This window comes from Talaromyces proteolyticus, assembly GCF_021365285.1.
Source record: "Talaromyces proteolyticus strain PMI_201 chromosome Unknown BGW36scaffold_5, whole genome shotgun sequence".
NCBI classification, from domain to species: Eukaryota; Fungi; Ascomycota; class Eurotiomycetes; order Eurotiales; family Trichocomaceae; genus Talaromyces; species Talaromyces proteolyticus.
In genome coordinates this window covers 751,455-761,963 of record NW_025764281.1, presented here as the reverse complement: position 1 = coordinate 761,963, position 10,509 = coordinate 751,455, and the positions used below count along the sequence as shown (strand labels likewise).

The 10,509-nt window shown below is 47.9% G+C and overlaps 6 protein-coding genes across 6 annotated transcripts; all 6 read left to right on the top strand.

Annotated features, from left to right (window-relative positions):
- The first annotated feature begins 169 nt into the window (after positions 1-169).
- BGW36DRAFT_376262 (uncharacterized protein) lies at positions 170-596 on the top strand. Its single transcript, XM_046215861.1, has one exon. It carries the CDS (start codon positions 299-301, stop codon positions 473-475), a length of 177 nt encoding a protein of 58 aa, XP_046072986.1. The 5' UTR covers positions 170-298; the 3' UTR covers positions 476-596.
- A 647-nt stretch (positions 597-1,243) lies between these two features.
- Positions 1,244-2,204, top strand: BGW36DRAFT_295043 (putative short-chain dehydrogenase; the record flags this gene model as incomplete). The annotated part of the gene is made up of 2 exons (XM_046211144.1): positions 1,244-1,427; positions 1,507-2,204. The coding sequence occupies 2 exons, from the start codon at positions 1,244-1,246 to the stop codon at positions 2,202-2,204; spliced, it is 882 nt and encodes a 293-aa protein (XP_046072985.1).
- Positions 2,205-3,259: 1,055 nt separating this feature from the next.
- BGW36DRAFT_272033 (uncharacterized protein) lies at positions 3,260-5,436 on the top strand (the record flags this gene model as incomplete). The annotated part of the gene is made up of 4 exons (XM_046210151.1): positions 3,260-3,607; positions 3,638-4,305; positions 4,380-5,235; positions 5,293-5,436. Coding segments are annotated over 4 exons (2,016 nt in total), but the record flags the coding sequence as incomplete, so codon positions are not given.
- A 571-nt stretch (positions 5,437-6,007) lies between these two features.
- Positions 6,008-7,110, top strand: BGW36DRAFT_293955 (putative aflatoxin B1-aldehyde reductase GliO-like protein; the record flags this gene model as incomplete). The annotated part of the gene is made up of 2 exons (XM_046211046.1): positions 6,008-6,542; positions 6,605-7,110. 2 exons carry the CDS (start codon positions 6,008-6,010, stop codon positions 7,108-7,110), a joined length of 1,041 nt encoding a protein of 346 aa, XP_046072983.1.
- A 160-nt stretch (positions 7,111-7,270) lies between these two features.
- Positions 7,271-8,728, top strand: BGW36DRAFT_376255 (putative hydantoin racemase). The gene is made up of 2 exons (XM_046215860.1): positions 7,271-8,449; positions 8,507-8,728. Exon 1 carries the CDS (start codon positions 7,362-7,364, stop codon positions 8,292-8,294), a length of 933 nt encoding a protein of 310 aa, XP_046072982.1. The 5' UTR covers positions 7,271-7,361; the 3' UTR covers positions 8,295-8,449; positions 8,507-8,728.
- A 68-nt stretch (positions 8,729-8,796) lies between these two features.
- On the top strand, positions 8,797-10,506 carry BGW36DRAFT_358052 (putative gamma tubulin MipA; the record flags this gene model as incomplete). The annotated part of the gene is made up of 7 exons (XM_046213931.1): positions 8,797-8,804; positions 8,864-8,904; positions 8,951-9,075; positions 9,140-9,193; positions 9,248-9,463; positions 9,490-9,774; positions 9,829-10,506. 7 exons carry the CDS (start codon positions 8,797-8,799, stop codon positions 10,504-10,506), a joined length of 1,407 nt encoding a protein of 468 aa, XP_046072981.1.
- Positions 10,507-10,509: the final 3 nt, after the last annotated feature.

Below are 10,509 nucleotides of genomic sequence, written 5' to 3'. Positions count from 1 at the left end.
GAATCAAGATTAAGAGATCGGTATTTCGTATGGCGTAAGAGCCCTGTGAGGGTATTCTTTCTAGGGAAGCAACCATATACGCATATCTCGTCCAACACCCGCAGATTCTGCAGTATCTTGGACGAGTCCCATCCAAATATACACTCGCTTTGACAATACATCTAGAAGCCATCGGAAGTCTTACGAGTTTCGGCAGTCCGTGTACGGAATCTCAGCTCTCCAGTACCACCCAAATAATTCTCAGAATTGGAAGGACATCTTACCTCTCTGGATAGAAAGCTACAAGTCATTGTCACGCATGGCCCCGCCGCACTTTCACCTGGACAGGCGCGACTTCCACCGTGCTGGATATCCATACCTCGCAGAGGAAATCTACCATATTCAACCTCGTCTAAGTGTATTCGGCCATATTCATGCCTTACATGGGCGCGAAGATGTGCGGCTAGATAGCGTACAGATGGCGTATGAAAAGTGATGGCGGGATGGGGCTCTGTCGTATGGATGACTATCATGATAGCACTCACAAGAGTGAAGCATATTTTCACGGGGAATAGTGAGAACAAGACAACAACTTTTATTAATGCTGCGATGGTTAGGGTCCCCAAAATGGGCTGCGAAACCCTAACCCCGATTGTTATCGATCTACAGTGATGTGACGTAGCTAGCAGCCATTTCTTCGATGGATCATGATTGAATGGATATAATCTACCCGCATTTTCTGGGACGCGCGATAAACGTCAAACTGACGTTTGCGGATGACGTCTAAACTCTATTTAACACAATACCACTACCAAATACCAATACCAATAGCTCTCTCTTTATATCAACAAGTTTCGCATGGGGATTAGCTTTAGCTAGTGCATATGTCTCGTTTACCAGGACTAGGCTGTGGAGATGCGTCATTGTAATGGGGCGCGCCACTCTAGATAAGATAGTTGGTTTCAGTAAAAGCTTTGGTTTAGATTCATAGGATATTATCTCTAGTAGGTTATTATCCAACATATGCATATAATGGGGTTTAATAGTGACGTTTATTGTCATGGGACTGTCAACATGTCCCCGAAACTTGTTGGGGGTGATGTAAGAAGCTGGAGCCCGCAAAACCAACCAGTCCATTTTCAACAATATTTTATTAATCTGTGACATCTTATCGGGAAATGTTTAAAATTTTAACAGGCAACGGATTAACAGACTTGGTTCTATTCATCATAACAGAAAGAAGATGTCTCCTAGCAGCACAAACATGACAAACGGTGCCACCAATGCCAGTGCTCCCATTCAGGAGCCTCTACCCACGCCAGAGGACGTAAGAACGCAAAATCGTTTTCGCGAATTTGATCTTCAAGGCAAGGTCTTTGCAGTAACTGGGGGTGGGCGAGGGTTAGGCCTGGCCATGGCGGAAGCATTGGTTGAAGCAGGCGCTCAAGGTAAGCTACCAAGATGCTGCTGAACATGGCTACCAGCTCTATCCCCGGATTAAATATAATATCTAACTACTGATACTAGTTCACTGCCTCGACCGTCTCTCTGAACCCGATGACGAGTTCATCTACGCCCAGAAACACGCGAACCCAGCATACGGCGGCTCCTTGCATTATCGATGCATGGACGTACGAGACGCTGAAAACGTGAAAGAGACCATGAGTCGCATTGCCGATCAGAAACAGCGACTTGACGGATTACTCGCCGCGGCGGGAATCAACCATATAGATAGCGCAATCGGACATTCGCAGAACGACGTCAACGAGATCATGAGCATCAACTATACCGGCCTGTTCATTTGCGCCACTGAAGCCGCCAAGCAGATGATGAAATATAATTGTCGGGGCACGGTTTTATTGGTGGCGAGTATCAGCGGTATCATTGCGAATAAGGGCATGTGTGCACCTGTCTATAACTCCTCCAAGGCTGCAGTCATCCAGCTCACGCGCAGTCTGGCCATGGAATGGGGACCGCGAGAAAAGTCAGGAAAGCCAGGTATCCGTGTCAATTGCATTTGCCCTGGACATGTCGTTACCAAGATGGTCGAGCAAATCCTGGAGAAAGATCCTGAGGCCCAGAAGGTGTGGGAAGGAGAGAATATGCTGGGTAGGTTGGGTCGACCGGAGGAATTTAGGGGAGCTGCGCTGTATTTGTTGAGCGATGCGAGTAGCTTCATGACTGGCGCATCATTAATAATTGATGGAGGACAGACCGCGTGGTGAAGTTAATTTCATTCTCTTATTTGGTCTGTTATTTTTTCCTTGTCTTTTTTACACCGGTTTATTCAACGTATTTCGAGCAGGCCAAGTTGATTCTGTTACGTAGAATATCAATTGATGACTGTGATGACTGTGATACCGTGAAAATGTGAATTACTGGAATTGAAACTAATTGATTCGTAAAATTCCTTTTCTATTCTCTTACATGTATAACGTATTACCGCTAGGGTTAATGACCTACCCTAGTGTTGGGGTTAGGGTTAAAGTGTAAGATGATGCGGTAAGAAAGCTTTCTCAAGACGGTGAGGTTTCTTTAAAAAATCCCTAACGAAAAGAAGATCTGTACTTGTATAAATAAATATAAATAAAAGTCTAGAATCAAGATTCTCCGTGGGCAATATTCAATGTCATCGGCTCAGCCGGATCTTAGGGTTGTCATGCCAAATTGACAAAATGAGAGCGCACAACGAATCAACGATGTCTTTCAATTCTCGCCTATCTAATCCGAACAATTGTTGTCAAGGAACCAGTTTATTCCATATGAACCCAACCTAACCTTGTCTAATCCGGGGTCTAGATTTTGGCTTGGCGCTACATGTGGCGCTTGTTATTCGCAAATGAAAAGTTAAGGATCAGCACAGAGTAATCCTTGTACAGTAACATTCCCATATTTATGTCCTGTTTTCTCCTACGCCCTGTCGTCCGTAGTATAGCTGCATGAGTGCATGTACCAGTTGACGTCATATCGTCGATGCAGACTGGCGCCGAGAACCCGCTTTATACAAGAAACCGGGTAGTTGGTTCCAACATTGAGAGCATCACTTCGCCACTGCTCCACCCCGCAAAATACGAAATCATTTGTCATTTGTTTTCATTTGATATAGGTTCAACGCAGGATATTGCTTCTTCACACTAGCATGACTATTATGCGCAGGCAATCCATAACCTCAAGAATGCCCAATGGATTTACGACCTGAACACTAATTTAGAAATCGACATTTCCGTTCCACTTCCACCTCCGTATCTGGGAGATCATTATCATGTCTTCAATGACAGAAAAAGTACCTATACCTCGGTTTACACAAAGATATGGAAGCCAAACCTCCTACGAGAAAAAGCGTGTTTCTAGGGCTTGCGAACCGTGTAGAGAACGGAAAAGAAAATGCAACGGAGAAAGACCGAATTGTCGACAGTGTGGTCAATCGAAACTAGCCTGTCAGTACAGTGATTCCAAGCGCGTGCGTGACAAGGCGCTTCTTACAAGAGCGGCACGCTATGAAAGGTTATTGGGAGATCTTGCTGGCAACATTGATAAATGGAGTAAACGGCGGATAAAGAAAGCGTTAAGGGTCCGTTATATCCCTTCTTTTCTTGATATGCCCCTGTCACTATTCTCTTGTAACAGAGTCTAATAAAGCCATCGGAGAGATCACTAGGACTCGCCTGATCTGGAATCATCCTGGGATGAATCGCCACACTCTAACATATCATCTACATCTTCCTTGGCCAGCTCCCTTGGTGCTCTGGATGCGGTAGATGAAGACATGAATCGAGATGAGAGAAGCCAATCGACAGGATTCATTGGCAAAAACTCCGAAATTTCATGGTTGGAAGGGTTGAAGGAATTGAGAGATGCGCCACCAAAGGTGCGGACACTGAATGACGCTACCCTATCATCAGTTAGCTATCACTTGGATGAGATCCGTCTCTCCGAGTCCGACGATTACGGAAACCCGTATGAATTACCTCCCAAGGACCTGGCAGACAAGCTCTTTGGCGCCTTTTTGGATTCAGTGGGTGATTCATTCCCTATTATTCGCAAGACGCTCTTCTCGCAGCAAATGAACAATCTATATTCTCAGCCTTCTACGACTCGTCCGGGGAATCGTTGGCTAGCTATCCTCAATATAATCTTTGCTATTGGCGGAATCGCTTGTCAATATACTCAACAAGCACAGTCGAAGCTCTCTCCTAAGATATTTTTCTCTCGGGCAAAGGCCCTGAGTGGTGGTGAGAATATTCTCTATGAGCATGCTGATTTGCAACAAGTGCAGGTAGAATCGCTTCTTGCTTTTTACTTCTTATGCTCGGCTCAAATCAATAGGTATCTTGTCCTCTCCTAATTATCTGCTTTCTTCTTGATAAATTTCATACTAGAAGCTAATCTCTATACTGCAGAGCATGGAAGATGGTGGGCATTGCAACCCGGTCCGCAATTGCATTAGGGCTGGACTTACGCGTCTCTCCGAGCAGCATCCATCCGGTTTCAATGGAGGCGCGAATCCGTACCTGGTCATCGATATTTTATCTTGAAAACCTCCTAACAGTTATGACAAGCCGAACTTCATGTCTGGGTGACGGTTCCTCGGCGGCGTATCCGCCACTCCCGTTCGAAGAAGAGATGTATGGGTTACCTGAGGTTTGGCGCCTACTTAAGGATCCTCAGTACCGCGAGTCTTGCATCAATTGGACTTTGTATCAAGACAAAGAGCAGATAAGCGAGAAACAAAAACTATTAGGCGGGATTGAGCATTCTTCTGCTCTGTATTTCTATCATCTGACCGATTTAGCGGTAACCACCCATGCAATAACGAATCGGGTTTATAGTCCTGAAATCCCCGGGGATCAATGGGTGCAAATCGAAAGACGAATAAGTCTGTACATGGAAAAGATGGATGCATGGCTACGCTGCTTAACGCCGCCGTTAAAGTTCATAGACCAGGATAAACTGTTGATCAACACAAGCAATTCCCAGCAGGTCTCTCTTGCACTGAATTACTTTGGCACTCGGATGATTCTTACTCGGCCGTGCCTAACCGGATCCAAGGACATTGGGGGCAATTCGAAAGAACACGAGAAATCCTTTCGCCTGAGCAATAAATATGGCCGGGTCTGTCTTCAATCAGCTGAGGACCTGATTTCCATTCTGCCAGACCATCCAGACATGGTCTGGCTATCCAAGGCATCCCCGTGGTGGTCTATTCTGCATTTCATTATGCAGGCAGCGACTGTCTTGCTGATCTACATGACGATCGTCTCGCGACAAGACGGTGAGACCATCGCGAGGACACCAGCCAAGAGTGCCACTGAGTTTGACGAACATGATGCAGAGTCACCTAACGCCGTTATCTCCGCGGCGAAAAAAGCACTGTCTTGGTTGCATTCACTTAGCGAGTGCGACGAATCTGCTAGACGAGCTTTTCTTATTTGTGAAAGACTTTTACATCGCATTGCTCCCAACGAGACGATATGCCCTGAGATCAAAAAAGAGTCCTCGTCCTCGTCTTCGCAGCAGCGGTCTGCTCTGTCTATTCGAGATATAGTGGAGGATCAAGATTCGCACTATCCAACGAACGAGCACGACATCTTTTGGGCTGCGGATATCGGCGTGGAAACGGGCGATATGCTGCCGAACTCGGATGAGGTATTCCAAACGGCGTTGCCAAATATGACTCATTCATCGATGGGATGGTCGTCGACCTTCAATATTGCGGACATGAGTCCAGGGGATAGTCCTTCTTCGACATAGTTAGTGTGTGTATATTTCCTCAGAAATTGTATTTATAAATTCCCTCGAATGACTGGATTTGGCTGTCCAGTCAGCTATGTGTATATGTCTCTGTTGGGTGTAGCCAGATAAATGACGGAATCCCCTCACTTCGTTATCGATACGAGGCATTCATTAGTAATCTTCCCTCTTGCGCGAAGGAAACTTGCGCAGCAATTTCCTTTTCCTTCGTTTTTCTCTTTTCTTGTCCATAGCACATACCGAAAGGTTGGCGAATTATTAGATTTACTCCTTCAACATGCCTCTTGTAGCTTCCACGGGCAAACCCCGCATTATCCTTGGGTTGATGACCTTTGGGCCAGACCGATCCAAGGGAGCCCGCATCACCAGCCTGGACGAATTCAACCAGCAGCTCGACTACCTCCAATCGCAGGGCTACAACGAAGTTGACACGGCGCGCATCTACATTGGCGGCGAGCAGGAAGGGTGGACTCGCCAAACGGGCTGGAAGGAGCGCGGCCTGAAGCTGGCCACCAAGTCGTATCCACAGGTTCCTGGCACTCACAAGCCTGAGAATGTGCGCGTGAACCTCGAAACTTCGCTCAAGGAGCTGGGCACCGACCAGGTCGATATCTTCTACCTGCATGCCCCGGATCGCTCGGTGCCGTTTGCGGAGACCCTCGAGGAGGTGAACAAGTTGCACAAGGAGGGCAAGTTCATTGAACTAGGGTTGAGCAATTACACGGCCTTTGAGGTTGCCGAGATTGTGACTTTGTGTGCTGAGCGTGGATGGGTGAGGCCGACTATCTACCAGGCCATGTACAATGCGATCAGTAAGTTTACTCTCCCATATCCAGCTTTTATTTGGGAGGTCTTTTTCTGACTGTGGCTGCAGCACGGTCAATCGAAACAGAACTCATCCACGCATGCCGCCGATATGGTATCGACATCGTCGTTTACAACCCACTCGCTGGCGGTCTGTTCTCCGGCAAGATCAAGAGCAAGGACATCGCACCCGAGGAGGGCCGGTTTAGCGACAGTCACAATGGCGGCCAGCGGTACCGAGACCGATACTTCAAAGACGAGACCTTCAAGGCGCTGCAAATCGTCGAGAAGGCGGCTGTAAAGAACAATCTAACCCTCCTCGAGATTGCCCTGCGATGGACTGTACACCACTCGGCACTCAAAATCAAAGATGGCAATGACGGCGTGATTATTGGCGTCAGCAGCTTTGATCAGCTGAAGAGCAACCTGGCGGATTTGGAAAAGGGACCTTTGCCTCAGGATGTGGTGGATGCGCTGGACGAGGCGTGGCTGGTGAGCAAGGCTACTACAGCGAACTATTGGCATTTAGATCTCAAGTATACGTATAATACTCAGGCGGCCCTCTTCAAGAAATAGATCAATAGACTCTAGATATTAGAGATAGATGTCAAATACGAAATATGTTTTGAACAAAAAAAGTGCATAGCTGTCTGGATTTGAGTTAAGACCTTATCATAGATAACGTGCAGAGATATAGTTTTGATACGCGGCGGCCGTCTTCAAATGTTCGTCTCCGCACAGCCGTCAAGGTCGTCGTTCTTTAAAGCAAACGCCAATTCTCCCCCAAAATCGATTTTATAAATCCGCATCGAAAATAAATTACCATAATGGTGGAAACCCCCTCCTTCAAGGTCCTCATCATCAACCCCAACACCTCCACCCACATGACGGATGCATTAAAACCTATCGTCGCCAGACTGAACTACAACGACATCCATTTCGACTACTTCACTGCCCCCTCAGAACCAGTCACTCTCCCAGATGGAAAAGTCATCGATGGAGTCCCGAGCATCAACTCCGGCGAGGACTCAGTCAAATCAGCCCTCCACTGCCGGCCATTTGTCACACCACTGATCCCCAAATACGACGCCTTCCTCGTCGCCTGCTACTCAGCACATCCGCTAGTGGGCATGTTAAAGGCGAGGATAGCAGAATTAGAAACCCAAGCCCGCCAGTCGGAGACAGGGGCTTTATCGGTCTCGGGCGGCGAGATCTCGTCCAAAACACGGAAATATGTTACCGGCATTTTCGAGTCGAGTATATCAGCCTCGTTGACGCTGATAAGCGCGTTTCAGCTGGAGGGATATGAGAGTGGGCGCAAGTTTCAAGCGCAAGATACGTTTGGGATTGTTACGACGGGGGCAGTCTGGAAAACAGAGCTTACAAAGGCTGTTACAAGTATGCTTAATGGCGAAAACGTATCCAAGCTGTTTTCTTTACCGTCTTCCTCTTCGTCCTCTTCGGCGCCGCGCTTTGCGGGCGTAGAAACTACGGGTCTTACGGCGATTGAATTACACGATACGCCGGCAGAAGAAGTCCGCAGGCGCATGGTCGATGCCACGGAGAAGCTGCTGAAAAGCACGTCGCGACCGGTGCGGGCTGTCTGTCTGGGCTGTGCGGGGATGGCGGGGATGGAAGAGGCGGTGCGCGCGGGTTGTGTCAAGGCATACGGCGAGAAGGATGGTGAGAGCGTGCATATCGTCGATGGGGTAGTGGCTGGTGTTGGATGGTTGGTGAACGCCTGCAAGGCGCGCTTTTGATAGCCGATATCAGATAATCCTTGATGTTTCCATACCGAAGCGGTTATTATGGATATTCCGTTTTACACATCATCTGTTATAAACCCCTTTTGCATGTTCAACAACATGACACATTGGGTCTATGAGTTTATGGGTTTGTGAGTGCATGTAATCTGGTATTCAATATGATTTGATCCTATTGAGTATGATATTGATCCTGATAATGGTAATAGTAATAATTCTTCGGCAATAAATTAGTATTCTTCGCAATAAATTAATATTCTCCGGCATAAGGGCGGGACGATACTACCTCTTATATAATCTAGGGATATTGAACCTATCCCCAAATTGTTCATGTGCGATTATTCTGGCGGTCGTTAACTGATGTCACTTTTAGTGGGAAGGGGGACGATGGCCGATAAGGAAGGGCACCACTATCAATATCAAATCACTCCGCGGCCCAACGCGTTATTTTAACCGCGTAACATATTCTCGAATCGCCCGACGATGACCACGCAATAAGATGCCAAGGTGAGTGCTTCTTTATAAAACCATTCTTCACTGTCCTATTCACAACTAACTATCTGCAGAGAAATAATAACAATCCAAGCAGGCCAATGCGGCAACAACGGTGCGCGCACAACCCCCGCAGTCAACAAAACATCAACTAACCCCAGCCGGGACTGCAGTCGGCAGCCAATTCTGGCAGCAGCTTTGCCTCGAGCATGGAATCAACCAGGACGGTAATCTAGAGGAGTTTGCGACCGAGGGCGGCGACCGCAAGGATGTCTTTTTCTACCAGGTCGGTGACTGCTTGCCCAACAGGATGAGGAAGGAGCGAGTGCTAATGGTATTTGGGATAACAGAGTGACGATACACGATATATCCCTCGAGCCATTCTTCTCGACCTCGAACCGAGGGTGAGCCGAACGAATGCTATGAGTCGTGCAGAGTGTTCACTGACATTGTCGCAGGTCATTAATGGCATCCAAGCCGGACCCTACAGAAACATCTACAACCCTGAAAACTTCTTCATTGATCCGCGAGGAAGTGGAGCGGGAAATAACTGGGCGTCTGGATATGCGCAGGGTGATCAAGTACAGGAAGAAATTTTTGATATGATTGATCGCGAGGCTGATGGGAGTGACTCTCTCGAGGTGGGTGCATCCATCCCTCCCTTGATGAAGAAGGTATATATATTGAGTAATCGGCACAGGGATTTATGCTTCTTCACTCCATAGCTGGAGGTACCGGCTCGGGTCTCGGAAGCTACATGCTCGAACGCATGAATGATCGATTCCCGAAGAAGCTTATACACACCTACTCTGTATTCCCGGATGTAGGGGACGTTGTCGTGAACCCATACAACAGTCTTTTGACTATGCGCCGCCTGACACAGAATGCCGACTCGGTGGTTGTGCTTGACAATGGCGCGCTGTCGAGAATCATTGCCGACAGGATGCACGTTGCAGAGCCCTCGTTCCAGCAAACGAATCAATTGGTAAGTTTCTCTATCCCTTTCTCTACTTCTTGTCTTTCGTGCTAATAACATCAGGTGTCGACGGTCATGTCAGCATCTACCACCACCCTCCGATATCCCGGTTACATGCACAACGACCTCGTCGGCATCATCGCCTCCTTAATTCCTACTCCCCGTTCGCATTTCCTAGTTACCTCCTACACCCCATTCACCAGCGACAACATCGAGCAAGCCAAATCGGTGCGCAAGACCACCGTGCTCGACGTCATGCGCCGACTCCTCCAACCCAAGAACCGCATGGTATCCGTCACGCCGAGCAAGTCCAGCTGCTACATCAGCATCCTAAACATCATCCAGGGCGAAGCCGATCCAACAGATGTGCACAAATCACTCTTGCGAATCCGTGAACGCCGTCTTGCGTCGTTTATTCCCTGGGGTCCGGCGAGTATCCAGGTGGCATTGACTAAGAAATCGCCGTATATACAACACACCCATCGCGTCAGTGGGCTGATGCTTGCGAACCACACATCTGTCGCAACGCTGTTCAAACGAATTGTGCAGCAATACGACCGACTGCGAAAGCGGAACGCCTTTCTGGATCAGTACAAAAAGGAAGCGCCGTTTGCTGACGGGTTGGGCGAGTTTGATGAAGCCAAATCCGTCGTGGTGGATTTGATTAAGGAGTACGAGGCAGCTGAGAAGGAGAATTATTTGGATCCGGATGCCGTTCCACAAAAGGACGCAGCTGCGTGAAGA